The 18,543-nt window shown below is 39.7% G+C and overlaps 1 protein-coding gene across 1 annotated transcript in view; it reads right to left on the reverse strand.

The window, feature by feature from the left end:
• Positions 1-430: 430 nt before the first annotated feature.
• LOC144518075 (dematin-like) overlaps positions 431-18,543 on the reverse strand; it is a 33,636-nt gene continuing 15,523 nt past the window's right edge. Inside the window, exons 3-17 of the mRNA XM_078250463.1 lie at positions 17,496-17,558; positions 16,066-16,100; positions 15,152-15,232; positions 14,880-15,008; positions 12,263-12,307; positions 11,517-11,709; positions 10,512-10,556; positions 10,019-10,174; positions 9,159-9,268; positions 8,950-9,055; positions 7,925-8,107; positions 7,745-7,752; positions 7,540-7,596; positions 6,241-6,321; positions 431-5,636 (exon numbers count right to left, since the gene is read on the reverse strand). Of these exons, the coding sequence (XP_078106589.1) occupies positions 5,523-5,636; positions 6,241-6,321; positions 7,540-7,596; positions 7,745-7,752; positions 7,925-8,107; positions 8,950-9,055; positions 9,159-9,268; positions 10,019-10,174; positions 10,512-10,556; positions 11,517-11,709; positions 12,263-12,307; positions 14,880-15,008; positions 15,152-15,232; positions 16,066-16,077 (1,320 nt within the window). The 5' untranslated portion in view covers positions 16,078-16,100; positions 17,496-17,558 and the 3' untranslated portion in view covers positions 431-5,522. The remainder of the gene's footprint in view (positions 5,637-6,240; positions 6,322-7,539; positions 7,597-7,744; positions 7,753-7,924; positions 8,108-8,949; positions 9,056-9,158; positions 9,269-10,018; positions 10,175-10,511; positions 10,557-11,516; positions 11,710-12,262; positions 12,308-14,879; positions 15,009-15,151; positions 15,233-16,065; positions 16,101-17,495; positions 17,559-18,543) is intronic.

Raw genomic sequence — 18,543 nt, forward strand, 5'->3', positions numbered from 1 at the left:
CATAATTAGAATGACCAGTCTGTCCTCCACTTTGGTCCCGACTGAAACATCTCAACGACGACTGGATGGATCGTCATGAAATGTAGTTCATCATTCATGTTGCCCTCAGGATGAACTGTAAAAACTTTGATGATCCTCTGACATTTCATCTAGCGCCATCATCGGGTCAACCAATACCTGCATAACTTATAACATTCCCATCAGCTTCAGCTCGACTTTGTGTTTGCTGATAATTAGCCGATGTTAGCATGTTGACGCTCTAAACAAAGATGGTGAACGTGGCACAAGGTTTACGTGCTAAACATTAGCACGTTAGCATTGTCATTGTGAGCATGCTGACGTGACGTTAACAAAATTCTTCCTATGAAAACTGGTGATTTTTGTAATGTATCATATGATACATAGAGCGTACAGAAATGTTAACACAGTCTCCGCAAAGCAAATAGAAATGTTCTTTATTGTAACTCATGTTAATCATTCACATCACCATTCGTCTGTTACATCACCTGCATCCAGATATGAAAACAACAACAATACTGATATTGCCATTCAGTGGTTCAGTATGTACAGCAGCAGGGCGGCTTGGGACAGGTGAGTCACCGTCAACGACGTCTGAGCTCAGTCTGACCTTTGACCTCAGTCTGACTTCAGTCTTACTTCAGAGTCCAAAAAGTTTCAAATCCAGAGTCATGCCTCTGATCCAGGAACCTGTACGTGTAAGTGTCGTTATATTTATTTAATTAAATTTAGTTAAATAAGAATATGACATCATGCATGCAGCACTTAAAATATCCGACACGTTGACGGTGACATGCGTCCACAAAGTCGCCTTGCGTGTTAAAATAATTCAATAGAAAAAGAAGAAAAAAAACACTTTAAAATGTACAAAAAAAAAAAAAAAAAAAAAACATGGAACAATCTTTGTGTCATCATGGTGTTAGTCACAGCAACCCACTTCCTGTTTCTAACAACACACAACCAATCAGAACAAAGCTTTAATCATCTCTGTATCGTCAAATAGCGTCAGAATCATTCCTCACGAAGAAAGAAATAATAAAGGAACTCATCAATGTAAAGTGACCAATGCTTGCTCACTCCAACTTACAAATTGTCATCCACCGATTTTTTTTCTCTCCAGTCTTTTTTTTCCCTCTTTTTTTCACAGATACAGGAAGCGTGTGTCGGCGAGGCAGACGTTTGTTATGCAGGATGTGGTGGCGGTGATTTTGGCGTTTGCAGTGAGAGTAAATTCATTCTGACCAACTCTCCAGAGCTGTTCTTAAACGCCACACAGGTTTAGGCTGCTGAAATCTGATTTAAAAAGGTGCTGCGTGTTTCATTTTACCTTCAAAAATCTCATTAATAAAAAAAATAAATAACACAACGACTGTAAACACCTGAGAACACACTGACGGACTCTGAAATGTTTGGAATAACATTTGGATTAATGTTCCAGCTTGTATTATATTGGGGTTTTTTGTTATTATATTTATGCTCTTTATACTTTAACAACACATATTGTTTACATTTTATAATTTGCTTCATGGATTAGACAAATTTAAATATGACAGATAAACCTATAAGCACTGTCACGTTTACCTATATATACTTTTACTTAACGTTTTACTTTACTTGTCATTCATATTTAATGAGCATTGTTGGAGGGAGCCTGATATCAGACTTTCATTGCCAATGGCTGCTTCTCTGTGGTTGTTGTGCACATGACAATAAATACATTGTTATATAAAAACAGTGACTGCAAATGGGATTTTTTTTATTAGCAATACTTTTCTGAACGCTCCCTTTTATTGTGAGTTTACTATCAAAAAGTAAGAATTACTCGGAGTGATACTGAACCAAATTTACAGAGACAATAAGGGTTTTTTCTCGCATATTTATTATTATTTTACTTATTTTTCTGTTTTGCATGCACACAAACCTGATCTAGCTAAGTCAAAGACTTATCATGACAGGAGGAATAAAAAAACTACCGAAGAAATGATTTTTAAATGTTTACATCCTCTTCATGGTGGGTGCATGGAGCCCAACAATCGTCTCATTTGTTTATAGTCATTATACCAAGCTAGCTGTTTTAATTAGATTTATTAAAAGATGAACTCAAACACGCTGCACCTTTAAATTGTCAGTTCAGATCAAAGGTTCAGTTTAAAACCAATGCCTTTGTTACTTTTAATAAGTTAAAGGTGCTAAAGAAGTTAACTAATCCATGTTTATGGAGCTCAGATATGATGCCGATGGATATTACTTTCTAGATATATAACTATGTGAACTAAAGATGTACTGAGGTGTCTGTGACGAGGATGTTCAGTTCACTTCTAGTTTGCTTGAACTCCTGTGTTGAGGTGAAAAATGTTCCCCAGGTATTTTTCATCATGCCTCTGTCCTCTGGTTTAGAAACCTCAGAAAAGTCCAGTAAAACTTGTCCTTTTCGTCTCTTTTCTGTCCGCACACTTGTCGTCTTCTCTTCTTTTCTCAACATTCATGTATGGATATAATTCACTTTTTCATATGGTTTTACATTTCATTTTAATAACAAACATGCCACTCCTCTATGTATTATTAAAAAATAGCTGCACATAATTTGGTCACTAAGCAACACGAAATGTCTACAACCTGCTTATTGGACAAACAAGAGCTGTATAGAGACAGAGTTATGCTGCTCTAAAGCTCTGGTTTTAAGGTTTTTATTGTTCCTCTGTTTTTTGTATTTCTGTTTGTGTGCATATACTGAGATAAAACAGGGCAGTGGCTTTTGCTTTATTACGAAGAAAAAAAACGCGAAAGAGACAGTTTCATCGCAGCCGATGGGAGCTGAGTTTGATCTGGTGATAAACAGTCTGAAGGTTTGATCTGCTCCACCCTGATATCAAGTTTGATTTAATATGTATTTGAGTGTTTTGAGACACCTGAAAGATTGAAGCTGGCTGAGCTTTGATAAGTGAATACTAAAATAAACTCCACATCAAACTTATGTTTAGACGTCACATATGGTATTTTTAAGGTTTTCCTTCCTGAATGTATTTGTTTGAATTACGTCCTGAAGTTGAAAGTAAAGCAGAGGGAAAACAACATCCGACTACTGTGACCAAACTGTCTCCTTGTTTTTCTTTTGTAGGTGCTGGGAAAGAAATGCTGCCATTATGACATCATAGCTGGCTAAACCAGTAGGAACTGACAGGTATGTTCCTACAGTCAGCAGTTTAAAATCTGATTCAGAGTCAGCAGGAATGTTTGTTTTAAAGCCCAACGACAGCTGGAAGCTCCTTAATAAAATAGTTGCTGCAGTCGGATAGAAATAAAGATCTCTGTCAGAATATAGCAAAAACACATCAGCCTGCAGCTCTAGTCTGTAGCCTCATGTCAGTCTACAGACGGTGTGATCTGTAATGTTTAATCTGGACTATGGAAAACTTGCAATACTTAAATTAGAGGGATTAACATATGAACCTTCTTTGATCCAGAAAGACTCCAGTGATATCAACAGTAGAATCAACTGTTGGGAATCAACTTTCCCAGAATTCCACCACTACAACCGAACAACTCAGCTTCTCATAGGAAGAGCAGATTATCTGCTGACCAGAGTAACAAACCAGAGGATTGATTACCAGCAGGCTCTAACAGGACAAACATCCAACTAAAAGAAACCCTGACATTGTGCCGGGTCACACCACAAAATGAAAATAAATCAATGTGTCTTTGAGAAATAGGTAGTATAGAAGCTTGGTTGGACAATATAACGTTATAAATCTGTCTATTGCTGTATATACCATTTATACCAAGGTATCTGTACCTTTTTATGTCTCTGAGTATAGGAAACCAGTGGACTGTAGGACTGATTTAATGATTCTTTTGTATAACTTTATAAACATTAACATGATGAAATTATTTGACATGTCTGATAAATGTCTGCCAAAAACACAAGAGACATTTCTGTTCTGTGAATATGTTATCCATTAATCATTTCTTTGTAATGTATATTTTATTATGATATTTTAAATTATTCATATCGCCCACTCCTCGACTTGGCGAGGGGCTGGCTGGTGAGCTAACTGGTAACATTAACTAGCCAAAATAGCTTGCAAAGCTATCAGTAGCAAGTCAGCTATGTAGCTCAGTTGCTAACTATAGAAAATGGTAATCGACCTCCTGTGTGAGTGCATCTTCTTTAGGGAAAAGTTTAAATTCCAGCAGAGCAGAGTTTTATATAAAACTGGATGGTGACGCAGCTAATATGATGGACTCTCCGATAATACGGGGCTGAAAGAGATTAAAACAAACTGCAATTTAAGAAAACACAGGCAAAAGAAAAAACATCTTCATCACTTTGAAGTTATGTGTAAAGTTATTCTTAATTTGCTTTTTTTTTAAATTATTATTATTATTATTTGCAGTGTTTTTGTTGTGTTTTTAAGTTGCGGTGCATTTAGTCTCGTTTTGCCAGACCTTCTTCCACAGCGCTGCGGAGGAAGGTCTGGCGAGTCCACACAGCATTCCGGGATGGGAGAAAAACGTTCTCTGGTTTAATGACATTTCTTTAAACCAATCACAATCGTCTTGGCCGGCGCTAAGCACCGGGAAAAGCCGCAGTGCCGCTGCAAAATAGCCTCGGGAAAGAACTTGTTTTGGTGGAACGTGTACGTTCAAAAGTTGTTTTAGTCGTGCGACAGAAAACTCAGAATGGACAGATAGTCTAGCTAGCTGTCTGGATTTACCCTGCAGAGATCTGAGAAAATGTTAACCATTGTCCTCAAATCGACCGGAGTTTAAAATGCCAACACAAAGGAAGCCCAAGGCAACGGATATCCGGCCTAAATGAGTGAAATCCGGCGCGTATTTCCAGCGGCAACGAAGCAATCCAGGAAGTGGAACGTCAAGGATTTAGACTACGGTGCATTGAGCTCCGTATCCTCTGGACTGTCATATAGTTTCAAAGCAAATTTGCTTGTTAAAGTTGCCCAAGCTTGAACTTTATGCAAACGATCACGGATTCAATTTGCCTTCAGAAAAGAATCTACTGATTGCAGCAATTTCTCAGAAATTAAATGAATTTAGCTCAAACGGCTGCTGTTAAAAATGCTGGTGTGACCGGGCTCCTCACTCCCAGTTTAAACCCACTGGAGTATTCTTTGCTTTCAGGTGGAGTTTTTTACCTAAACCTGCTCTGTGCTCCACATCTTGACCTGCAGGTTGATTCTTTGTGCTCACTCTGTAGTTTTGTTATTAACACATTTACACAGACATCTAGAAACTGAAGCTTATTAAACAGAAGTTCTGCCGCTCTGCAGGCGGAGTTCATGTGTGCAGCAGGAATCTAAAACCACTCTGTGCTTTCATTCAAACCTTCACTGTGAATCAAACCTGACGTCTCACTGAGCGCCAGACTGTGATGATGATGGTGGTGGTGGTGGTGGTGCTGATAATAATGAGTCTGTGTGGTTTCAGGACCCTGCAGTGATCCAGGAAGAGCATGGGGGATTGTGAGAGATGCGGTCTCAGCAGTGTCAGAAGAGACAGACTTTCCTCTTCAGGTTGTTCCTCTTCCAGAGAGAGAGGCGGTCAAACTCCTCGATGGACATCCCGAAAACACTGAAGAACTCCTCCTGCGAGAGGTGTCTCTGCAGGGACGAGAGACATAGAGAAAGACAGATGAACAGAGGGACAGAAAAGGAGTTTTGTGCAGTGAATAACATCCACGTAATATCTGAGCTGATCATTTAATCCAATCGAGATCATTAAAAACATTTTTGAAATTCTGGGAAATGTGGGATAATAGGTTGTAACTCATAAGAAAAGCAATAAATCAAATATAATAATATCAAACAGCTCTTGTCTATATTCTAGTGAGGAGGTCAGGTTTGTTTTTAAATGTAGTTTAAAGGGACGGTTTGGATATTTTGTGGGGTGGTTGTATGAGGTACTTATCCATAGTCAGTGTATACCTACAGTAGATAGCAGCCAGCACGCCCGCATCCCCTGGAACTGAAGCAGTTATATCCATTTCTCATCAAAGCCACCCGGCTACTTCGACAAAACCAGTAGAACACAGGAATTGCTGGTCTACCGCTGCCTTGATCGGTAAGTTTGTTTATGTTATTGTGTGACTTTGGTGTTTTAAAAGGTTTATCAACTAACAAAACTAACTAAGAAACTAACTGATAATGTTCTTTATGACTAGTTTCAAAGGGAGGTGGCGAGCTGAGAACACACTCTTTGTTTTACCTCCAGCCTGGTTCTGTCCACACCAGGGGGCAGTTTGTGTCGCCCTCTATGGGTCACCACCAGCATCTCATAAGGGCATATCTACAAAGATCAATCAATCAATCAATCAATCAATCAATCAATCAACAGATGTAGCTACAATAAATTGTAACATAAAGTAATAAAGATGAAGCTGATGTTACATCTCTTACATTAGTGACTTCAGTTCACTCTAGAATTAAAGGGCCAGTTCACCCTCCCCTCTCCAGTTACCTAGCTGATATAGTTTATAGAGAACATTTTAGATCTGAGACGAAACTGACAAATCCATCTACTTCAGCACCACAGACAGCGCCATGGATTCATCAAACCCATAGACTGTTAAAATAATGGACGAAGCTTCCAGGTCTGAAAAGTGAAGCCAATGTGGAAGTGACCCTACTTCTCACTTAATTTATTACCTCAATAAACATTTCCCTAACGAGTTTACGGCCTCAAACGCTAGTTTCAAGTCTTCTTCAATACAGCATGATGTTCATTTTGTAAATGATGGTCCCATTTATTTTAAAATTGATGATAAAGCAAGGGATGCTTTAGGGGCGTGAGTACACCTGTCAATCAGGACAGAGGTTTAGCAATGGGTATCCATGGCACTGTGTCCATTAAAATAGCTGTTAACTTGTTTTGGGGTGTTGTCCGTGTTTTCATCTTAAACCTTGACCCTCTCACTGTGTGTTTTCACTTTATCAAAGTTAATTGGAACATTTTGGTCGCCTAAAAATGTCTTGTTCAGTGTTCAGTGGCACCTTGCGCCAGCACTTGGAGGTCCATTGTGTAAAAACTCTGAACAAAGACTCTCTCATCTGTTTTGGTATTTGTAATTGTTGTAATTACTGACGATTTATGTGTTAACCTACCTGGAATCAATCCAAAATGTATATATCCCTTTGTGTCTCATTAAACCTTTAGAACACTGTGTTAGAACATTTGTGTCACTTTGTGTCACTTTGTTCTCCAAGATCTCTGAATAACTGTAACCAAGCCAGTAGATGATAGGATACAAACCAAAAAACAATCCAATTGTTTTGTAACACCCCCTTTAGCATTTAGCTTAGCACAGCTCCATTGCAAACATAAACGACACTGGCTTGGCCACGTCATCCTCCCCAGCTCCACCCTCTCTTCCAAGTCACTTCCAGTTTAAAAAAACAAACAGATGGTGACGGCCAAAATTGCCAAACTCAAAATTTCATATTTATATGTGCACTCTTGACTTTGAATTACAACTATCTTATCTTAAAAACTACATAGAGCTGTCACCTTATGTTCCAGCATACTGGGGAGAGAGTTTCCTCTGTCCATCCTGGAGTCTCCGTTCTGTCTCACACACACACACACACGCACACACGCACGCACGAACGCACACACACACACAACACACTTATATATTATCATATCACCATCAGTAACACAGACACTTATTAATGATTAGAACATGTTTAAACATGAATGAATCAGACTGTACCTGAATATCTACAGGAAGAGAGAAAGAGAGGGAATATAGAAAATATTATTTACAATCTCCAGCAGGTGACGTGAACGCCAGATAATAAAAAAAATAAACAATCTAAATGTCATACATACATTCAATATTGATATGGCAAATAAAGAGGGTAAGACAAGTGTCCAAATAGTATCTTTGTACCTGCAGGAGTTTTCTCAGACAAGCTGAACTCTGCTGACTGCAGCTGAAAACAAACAGAAACATGTTCCTCACCATCTTCTGTAAACTCTGCTGTGATTGGCCGTTTCTGTTCAGCAGCACTCACCCTGGACAGGCCGCTCTTAGAAGATGCTGGGAAATACACAGACCTGGAGGCGTTGGACCCTGAAGATGAGGACGGAAATGAAATGAGTTACAGAGAGAAGCAGAGAGAGCGGAGAACATCAAACATCCAGGGGTCCTCGTTAATAATTGTAATGCATTAGTAATAATGTTGAGTTTTGAACTGTTGGTTGGACAAAACAAACATTGTGAATAAGTCACTTTGGGCTCTGGGTAATTGTGTAATTCTCACTGTTTTACTATTTTTACAAACCAAGCAATCAATTAAAGGAGATTAAAGGTGAAAATAATCAGCAGATTAATCCATAACAGAGTAATTTTCCAATTTGGATTAATAAAGTCCATCCATCCATCCATCCATTTTTTTTATACTTTTAATACTTTATCCACATTTTCATGGTAACACATTCTTTAACCGAAGAAAGATTCTGAATGCAGGATTTTTACTTGTAACAGAATAATCTTAAAGAGTTGTATTTGTTATTTGTACTGCAGTAAAGGATCTGAGTACTTCCTCCATGACTGTATAAGTTGTTAAATTAAATGAAGAAGCTGTCCACATATTTATAAAATAAAAAAACCCTCATTCACCTGAAAAAAAAAATCATTATTTTGCATTAATTGAACTTCAATTTGACTGTGATATACGTATTGATATTAAATGTATAGTCAAATTCAGTCACTTTCACAGCCACTAGGTGTCACCCAGTTTCCCTGTGAGCTTTCTGGTTTCGCTGTGACGTAAAACCAATTGACCAATCAATAAAAACAATCCTAAAAAAAAACTAGAGCCTCCTATAAAAATCTTTTTGGATCATGGATGAATGCTTCAGTAGAGCTCATACAGCGCTGTGTCTGGTGTGGGAATATAAGTGACAGTATACCAGCGTGCTGATGTGGGTCAGGTAGTGAGCGAGTTTTCCTCCTCAGAGGAGCTGCCGATTTATCCAACTCCTCCTTAAGGATAATTTTCCCCAGATTAGACTGGATCTGAAGAGAGAGAGGGAGATGTTATAATCTGAGGAGTTATACCGTTTGGTGTAACCACCACAGAGCTTTTAGAATCTGTACATTGCACTGACTGGTCCTCTACCTTGTTAAGTTCTTGTTTCTGAAGCGCTCTCAGTCCCCACAGCTCATCATCCAGCTCTCCATCCTCCTCCACATCTTCATCTCTCCGAACCTTCTTCCTCCACTCCTTCTCTAGAGGGAGGAGGAGACAAGGATAGAGAGGAGAGGAAACAAGGACAGATGAAAGGAAACAAGGATAGGGGAGGAGAGGAAACAAGGACAGATGAGAAGAGACAAGGATAGAGAGGAGAGGATCAAGGACAGAGGAGAAGAGGAAACAAGGATAGATGAGAGGAGACACGGATAGAGAGGAGAGGAAACAAGGAAGAGGAGTAGAGGAAATAAGAAGAGGAGAGGTAACAAGGGTAGAAGAGAGAAGACATGGAGAGTAGGAGAGGAGAGTAAACAAGGTGAGTAGGAGATGAGACAAGGAAAGGAAACAAGAGGAGGAGAGGAAACAAAGACAGGATGACACAAGGAGAGGAGAGAAAACCAAGACAGAGAAGAGGGGAAACAAGGAGAGAAAACAGGAGAAGAGGGGAGAGAAAGTAAAGTAAAGCAAAAAGAAAAGGAAACAAGTGAGAAAATAGAGAAGAAGGGAGGAGGAGAGGAAAAGAAAGGAAACATGAAAATGCAATGAATAGAGAAGAGAAATTAAAACAAATAAAAGAAAAGGAAAGGAAACAAGAGGGGAGGGGAGGTGACTAGTCTGAATAATACATGAGGCATATGTCAGGATTTGACTGTTCAACTGGATTTTAAAAACAAAAATGTGGAAATCCCATTTTTCTAACATACGGAATGCAGCACGAGATGTGTTTTACTGTGTGTGTGTGTATGTGTGTGTGTGTGTGTGTGTGTGTGTGTGTGTGTGTGTCGTACCAATCACAGCCAGGGAGGGGGGGCAGGGCCAGTATTCGGTCTCTATCTTGGAGGGCAGGTTGGGGTCCGGAGGATGAGCTGCTGGAAACTTTGAAGACTCGATGATCAGATCCTCAATGTGTTTCCCCTGAGGAAGCTGAGAGGACACACACGCATCTGTGCATGCACACACACACACACACACACACACACACACACACACACACACACACACACACACACACACACACACACACACACACACACACACACACACACAGTGTGGTATTAGTACTTTAACTGCAGTAAAGGACCTGAATAGGCATGTTTCTTCCACCTCTGGCTAGCAAGCTCATGGTTAAAGACAAAGTGAAATGAAAGATACATTTTCCACATTCTGATCCTGTGTCAATGTGTTAATGTTAATGTGTTAATTTATCTGTCATTAGTGTTTACTGACTGAGTTCTGAGGGACTGAAATATCAATATTACTGTAAATGTGAGTGTAACACACCTTGTTTGTAGATGGGAGGCTTCTTATAGATGTTGGAGCCATTTTCTGAAGGAAGAGAAGAATGAGGTAAGATGGAGGAAAGAGACAAGGAAGAGGAAAATACTGATGTCTACATTTGAGGGTTCCAGTTAATATTGATTTTATAATATAGACACATAACATCAACAAACACGTATAATAAAGATCCCTTAAATTTGGTTATTAAAGAATAGTGACTACATTTTACAGTGTAAATATAAACCTGTCAGCGCTCTCTGGTGGACAAACTCTTTTTTCTGTTAGGCTACTTATCGGCCAAAATATAAATTGATGTTTTTATATCTGCAACAAGATGTGGTGAAATTGTGCAATAATATCCTCCCAGTAAATACAAGAATAGAAGACAGAATTGTGGGATAAAGTACGATGGCCATAGTAGAACCACACCGCCTCACTTTGCAAGGTTGGATCAACCTCATCACACCACATATGTGTATTATGCCTGCGGTGGATGACCAAATCAAACTATACTTGGCAATCAGATTTAGCAATATGATAATACTTGTGATTTTAGCCCAGTATCACCATATTATCATAAGCATCTCACTTTGAAGAGACATTGCTGTGAATTGGGCCTCTTCAGGAGAAGGTGAAGGTTGTTGTTTTTTGCATCAGGAACTACAACGCAATGGACAGATGCAAGGATATCGCTGGTTACATCATTCCCTGTTTACTGGCAGCGTCTGTGGGGTGATGAGGTTGCTAAGTGAAGTAATGTGGTTTCTTGACACAAAAAAACTTGTAAATGTATGACTTTATAATCTAAGAGAATAGTGTAGTAAATTTCTTGTACATTTATGGGGGTTTTTCTCGTAAATTTATGATTTTAATCTTGGAAAATATGATTTTTTCTTCTTGCAATATTACCCCTTTTCCATGTAATTATAATTTTTTTTACCTACAATGGCCCTAATGCACTGTTGTAATAAAGAGTAGCAGAAGAAGCTGAAAATAAAAATCCATTACCAGGCCTGTGGAAGTGCTGCATGGTGCTCTTGGTACCAGAGGAGTGTGTGTGTGGTGTGTTTGGTGTGTGTGGTGTGTTTGGTGTGTTTGGTGTTGGTGGTGTGTGTGTGCTGTGTGTCCTGCTGGTCTGGATGGTGGAACTAGGGGAGGAACCTCCAGGAGAGCGGTCCCCCAGCCACTCCCTGCACTCCTTCTGGGAACATAGAGAAACACTGGAGTCAGACAGGTGGAGGGGTGATGCCTTGCTTAAAAGTTTTTCTTTTTTTTGTGAACTGGTTTAATCTTTACTAATGTATTTTATGTTATCATGTTTACTAGTAAACCAATAAAGTAACTAAAGCTGTCAGATAAATGCAGTGCAGTAAAAAGTACAATATTTACCTCTGAGATGTAGCAGAAAAAGGAATACTTAAGTACAAGTACCTATACATTGCACTTACATACAGTACTTGACTAAATGTACTTCAGTCCGTAAAGTTCAGAAGAGAACTTCCTCTGTGATCGATCAGTTTAAATATCAGTTCTTGATCATCTCTGATCATTCACTTATTGGTTGTCAGGTGCTGTGACCTTTGACCTGCTCAATAATGGCTATAATGTTGCTAACTGGAGATTATGTTGCTGTTGCAGGTCTACACATAAACCATCACGATGTAAACAGGAAGGTGAAGTGAAAACTTAAAGATAAACTATATGATGATGATGATATATGGAGAGAGAGAGAGAGAGGGTGGGGGGTGTCTTACCTCCGGGGAGGGAGGAGGAGAGATGGAGCGAGGAGACAAGGACCTCTGAGGAGGAAAGAACATAAAAATAGATTAAAAACACTCAAATATATAAATAGATTCAGAGAACGAGGAAGAAGCTCCACAGAAACAAACCCAGATCTACATACTGTAAACCTCTCTGATGTGAACAAGCCGACATGTATTTCTTTACCTGTGTGTTACTAAAGATACCCGGAGCATAAAAACTGAATGCTGCTTCTCCAGGTTTGGTTTTGGACTCTGGGGACAGGAAGCAGACCTGAAGCAGACCTGAACCAGACCGTCTGAGACCTGAACCAGACTGTCTGAGAGATCTAGACGCTTCATAGCGGAGCAGCAGATCATAAATAAACCATTCAGTGCTTTTATAAACCAACAAGAGTTTTAAAGTCAATTATTTGACAAACAGGAAGCCGGTGTAAAGATCTGAGAACTGGACTGATCTGGTCCCTCCTCGTCTTAGTGAGGACTGATCTGAGACCTGTCCTTAAATTCTTGATATATAATTCAGGTGACGGTTAGTTAATTTCTTTTTAAAGGGTTAGTTTGGATTAACCAAAGTCAGTCAATAACACAGACAAACTAACCAAATGAGGCAGCAGTAGACCAGCAACTCATGTCTTCTGCAAGGTAAAATTACTGTTTTTGATAAAGGAGTCTGGTGACTGTGAAGAGAGCATCAATAACGGCTTCAGTACTATCGGTATTGGTCCTGTACTTCTGCATGCTGTCACTACCCGATGTGAGTCGAGTGCAGATGTGAGTTGCGGATGCTCAGATTTTTACAGGTTTACAGCATAACGCCAAGGGATCCGGATCCGGCAAACGCCAAACGTTGTAGCTATCTATGATTGTTTGATTGCTAACACTAGCTCAAAACGCCATTCAAGTGACAGCCTTTGTTGTGTTTGATTGCTAACTTGTAGCCAGCAGTGAATGAACTTCGTTATGTAGGTCCATTTTTATTGTATTGACATTACAGAAGTCTCACATTAGCAGGTTCTTGTAGGCTACTTCAGCCTCTAATCTAGAACTGACATCAGGGATCATGCTGTGAAAATGTGATGCCTTACGCTAAATAATAAATTCCTGCTATGTAATGTACCTATCTCATTATTCTGTGGCTAACAGCAAAACAGATCTGCGTAAAGTCTCAAAGTGATGCACTCGACTCACATCAGGTAGTGACACCTGCTTCTCCAAACTGGGGACATGCTGACCGCCATCTACTGTAGGTAATGCACTGACTATGGATAATACCTCATATAACCCCACTTTAAAAGATCCAAACTATCCCTTTAATGTAGATGTTAAGATGTAAGTCTGAGTTCAGGACTACACCAGGAGCACTTTTTACCGTTCTACTTTGGCTCGAAAAACAATTATTTCAGTTTTATCATTGTTTAGAGTGTGCTGATACACTGACTGTATATAGACACATAACCAGACACAATTGACACACGCTCCCAACCACCCACCCACCCACAAACACACACACACACACACACACACACACACACACACACACACACACACACACACACACACACACACACACACACACACACACACACACACACACACACACACAGGGTCTCAGCTGTGGTAAGGAGCTGTCTGGTCTCTAAGCAGCAGATTAATGTCTCATGTTGCAGCCAAATGCAGAACTAACCAACCGATAAACTAACCGACTGTCAGACCAGCCACAGTGTCTGTTTCTAAAGCCCCTTTCACACTGCACTGCAACCCCTGAACTTATCTAGACATTACCCGGAGGAGCTGTATGTGAGAACACTAATGTCCTAATCAGTTGGACCGGACATTAAACAGACTTTACCATGCCAGCTCCCAAGTACAATAATGTAATGTCTGATTGAGCCCACGTGTGAATAGAGCAGCTCGTTGTCCGGAGAATTCATAGCGAGCGAGTGGGCGTTTTCATGAAAAAAAATGCCAACGTAAATGTCTAACTGGAGAGACGACGAGATTCTGAAACTTCTGTCGGTAAGGGCCAACGCTGAAATCCTCAGACAAATTCAGGGAACGGCAAGAGACTCGGTTGTTTATGACCATATTACGAACCGGCTACGTGACCGCAGTGAAATTCACATTATGTCCACTCTAACCAGGCGCCACCTCTAAACCAAACAGAGTATTTCCAGTAAGTGAGAACGCATCTAAAACAGACAGTCTCCTTTTGTGTGCTACATGTTTGAAAGAGGACAAATGTTTAGTTGTATTAGTAATTTCCTAAAACACCTTTATCAAACCTTTATCAAACAAACAGGAGGAAAAAGTGCATTTGTTGAGGACAATTTTTTAGCAGAAAATGAATCCACATTTGGTGGTTTAGTGAGTATTTGGTGCAGCAAGACAGTGTATGTGGGGTTGAGTCAAAATAAACTACAGTGTGTGTTCATGGTGATGAAGGAACAGTGATGTGTTTTTTATGGCACAGAGGAAGAAGATATATCAGGCTGTGTTACACACACAATTCTTGTTAGTAGATACATTCACTGCTGGTTTGATTCTGAACATGAAGAGAAATATAGAATATTACTAGACTTCTAGTGGAAGAAACATGATATTAAATCACCTCCAGTGGGCTGTAGCTGTAGTGCTGGTGGTAGATCATCAGATCTGGTCTCTCTATATCCAGGATGGCTTTGTCTTTTGGTAACGCTGCCAAATCCTTATAGCCGATAACCCCGTCCTCCACTCTGGCCTGAGAGAGAGAGAGAGAGAGAGAGAGAGAGAGAGAGAGAGAGAGAGAGAAGGAGAAGGGGGGGGAAGGAGCCACAGATTACAGATTACTGCCTCAAGATTAATCTGAAGGATAATATGACTTGATCTGTGTGTGTGTCTCACCACGATGGCAGCTGCAGGGGATCCTGGGACGCTGGGCCCTCTCAGCGACAACACACTCCCTGGAGATGTCTGAGCCAGCTGCTGCTAACACACACACAAACACACACACACACACACACACACACACACACACACACACACACACACACACACACACACACGTACACAGAGGTCAGAGGTCAACCACAAACTGCCAAATGGAAGAAGACTTCAGCTAATGAAGGAATTGATAAAGATCATTTAGGTTTCTGCCCAGTGAGATCAAGAGTTTTTTAAAACCTGAATTAATTTAAACAGTCCATAGCTAGCAGGTCTGTGAGGCAGCAATGGTCTCTGTAGAGAAAACAGAAAGTAGAAGGGCACTCAGAGAGCGCAGACCTCCAAGGCCAAATGCCCTATCTGACAATGTTAACGAAAGTGAAAAATAATTGTTTTCATCTAGTGTCGGAAAAATGAGTTCCTGACTGAGTAAATTCACCCTGCATTAACATTGTGAGATAGGGAATGCCTTGGCAGAGGTCTGTGCTCTCCGAATGCCCTTCTAGTTTGTTTTTTTTGTTTTATTCATTTTTATTGTTAATGTGTTAATGTATCATCCATCCATCCATCTTCGTCTGCTTATCCGGTATCGGGTCGCGGGGGGTAGCAGCTCCAGCAGCTTTTGTATCATTCATTTCATTATTTAAATTTAGCATATTAAGGTTTGTTAAAAGTGGGAGGTGTGGGTGGGTGGAAAAATGGAAACATTTTGACCTGAATCCATTACTGTAATATCTCATTTTCTGAGAAATGAAATGAAGTCTCTTCTTCACAAATTGGCGACCATCAGAAGCAAAAACCAGAAGAAACAACACTTTAAATAGTTTGGGCTGTTTTTTTTCTAAATATCATAGGTGAGTGAAAACAGTGTTTACCTTGGGCATCATCCTGGCTGCTGATTGGTCAGTTCCTGAGAGAAACAATATATGTATTATATTACAGTGTACAGCAAGTAAAACTGAATATAAATGACAACCTTGTAGCAGAGAAGGTGTGTGTGTGTGTGTGTGTGTGTGTGTGTGTGTGTGTGTGTGTGTGTGTGTGTGTGTGTGTGTGTGTGTGTGTGTGTGTGTGTTTTGTGAGGCAGCTGGAAAACTGCTGCAGGGCTTTCTATGACAGACAGCTGCCGGACCAGAGCCTTACGTACACCAAAGTTCAGTCAATGACATTCACAGTTAGAACAACTGATCTGAAGATACCACTGTCATTGTCACACACACCGAATAAAGTTTTTTTTTTAAGTTTATTAAACAAAATATTCAGATTTATTCTGAATATTTTGTTTTCAGCTTCAGTTCCTGTAACGGGCACTAGGTGCTCCTCTAAGAAAACTGACTGTATAGAGCTCAACAGTGTGGTTCCGGAAGTAAAAATCCCATTAATTAATTTTTATATAGTATAGTAAAGTATAGTATAGTAGCCATAATGTCAAAACCATCCGAGGTAGACTGACCATGAGCTACAAGGTTGTGAAACGAAGGTTTCTGCTCCTGTAGAAGCCAGAAGTCCTTATGATATCAGCCTTGTTTTAAGAAAAACATGTTATATTCCCGATGGAGAAGGACTACACTACCCACAATCCTAAGCGTAACAGCGACGTCTGTTACCATGGAAATGTTTACCGCAATAGCAAACCCGCGAATGGCAATAGCCGGCTGCTACCATTAAAATCTAAGAACGTCAATGGAGCATTTGAATGGGGGAAATCACTTTCGGAACTAGAGCCGTTCAAAAAGGGATCACAGTTGAGCTCTATTGAATTGAATGGAAAAAAGCCCAAAATTAACTAAGTACATAAGTGCATTCATTTCATCTAATGTGAGAGATATCCAGGATGTTGTTTAGCCTCGCTTAAAGAGAGACTAGAAGCAAGGGGAAACTGCTAGCCTAGCTTTAGCTGTCTGATTTACATGTTCATCGGGAGAAAACAAAGAAAACAAGAAACAAGCATTTAAATGGCAGAGTGTTTGTTTGACCAGATTATTGTGGGATTCATGTAAATCTCAGACAGTTAACACCACTTTCAGTATATATGGCTCAGCTGCAGCTGCTGGGTTGTCAGTTCTGTATTGTCTGATGTGAGCGACGGACACAAAGGGATTATTCCAGAGTCCACAGCTTTGTCCAACACACGCACGTGGAAGTCTGGGTAACATACGGTCAGTGAGATACACACACTGTAATTCTATGTGTGTGTTTGTGTGTTTGTGTGTGTGTGTGTGTGTGTGTGTGTGTGTGTGTGTGTGTGTGTGTGTGTGTGTGTGCGTGTGCGTGTGCGTGCATGTGCGTGTGTGTGTGTTCAAACCTCAAAAATGAAGGATCATGTCTGTAAATGTTAGTCTTCAGGGCTCTGCAGCCTGATCAATACCTGAAACGTACACATGAATAATATTATTTAAATGTAATTTTATATAAATAAATCCTGTGGGATGTACCAGATCAATTAATTGCAATTAACTGGTATTAATTAATTGGAATCAAACACTTTCTCTATTTTCTCTGTAATTAACACCAGTGGTGGAAGAAACAGTAACAGCATAAAATACATTACTATGAGTAAAAGTCCTGCATTCAAAAGCCTACTTAAAAAAAAGTATATACATATTATTAGCCAAATGCACTCAAAGAATCAAAGTAAAAGTACATGTGACTGATATATAACATCATTAGATTACAAATGTTTTAGCAGCGTTTTACTGTTGTAGCTGGTTAAGGTAAAGCTAGTTTTAAATACTTCATTAATGCTAGAAACCATTGGTTTAATCTTCAGCAATGTATTTTCTAAACTTATTTTATGATTAGTTTAGGTAAAATCTGAATATGTAAAGTAACTAATACACGTAATGCAGTTAAAAGTGTAGTATAAATATCAGAAAATAGAAATACCCACGTTTATAAGGTAATTTTTTCATATTTCTGTGTATGTTGTTTACAATTTTCTGCAGATTTGTCAGATTTTGGTCAGACTGCTCTCTGTCTTTAACCCCCCTGTATTGATCTCTGCTGGTGTCACACTGTTATCCCGAATTAGTTGACTTTACTAGAAATTTGCATGGAAACCCATTGCCTTAAACCGTTTAAGTCTTCACAAAAGGTGAAACTTAACGGGTAAAATTGTATTACCACTAGTGGTGGGCGAATCGATCCAAATATCAATAATATCGATACCAACGTTATACCAGTGTAATGAGATCGATACTTTAGTTTTAGTTTCTCTCCAGTATGCACTGCTGCGGATTCATCAAAGAGGCGACCTGACTGTCTGTGTAAGTGCCGCTCCTGTCACAGCGCAGAGCAGGCACACTTTGCTCCTCCTCCTCCCTCTTGTGATTTGATGTTGTACCGTCACATGA

The sequence above is a fragment of the Sander vitreus genome, chromosome 5 (genome assembly GCF_031162955.1).
Source record: "Sander vitreus isolate 19-12246 chromosome 5, sanVit1, whole genome shotgun sequence".
Classification (NCBI taxonomy): Eukaryota; Metazoa; Chordata; class Actinopteri; order Perciformes; family Percidae; genus Sander; species Sander vitreus.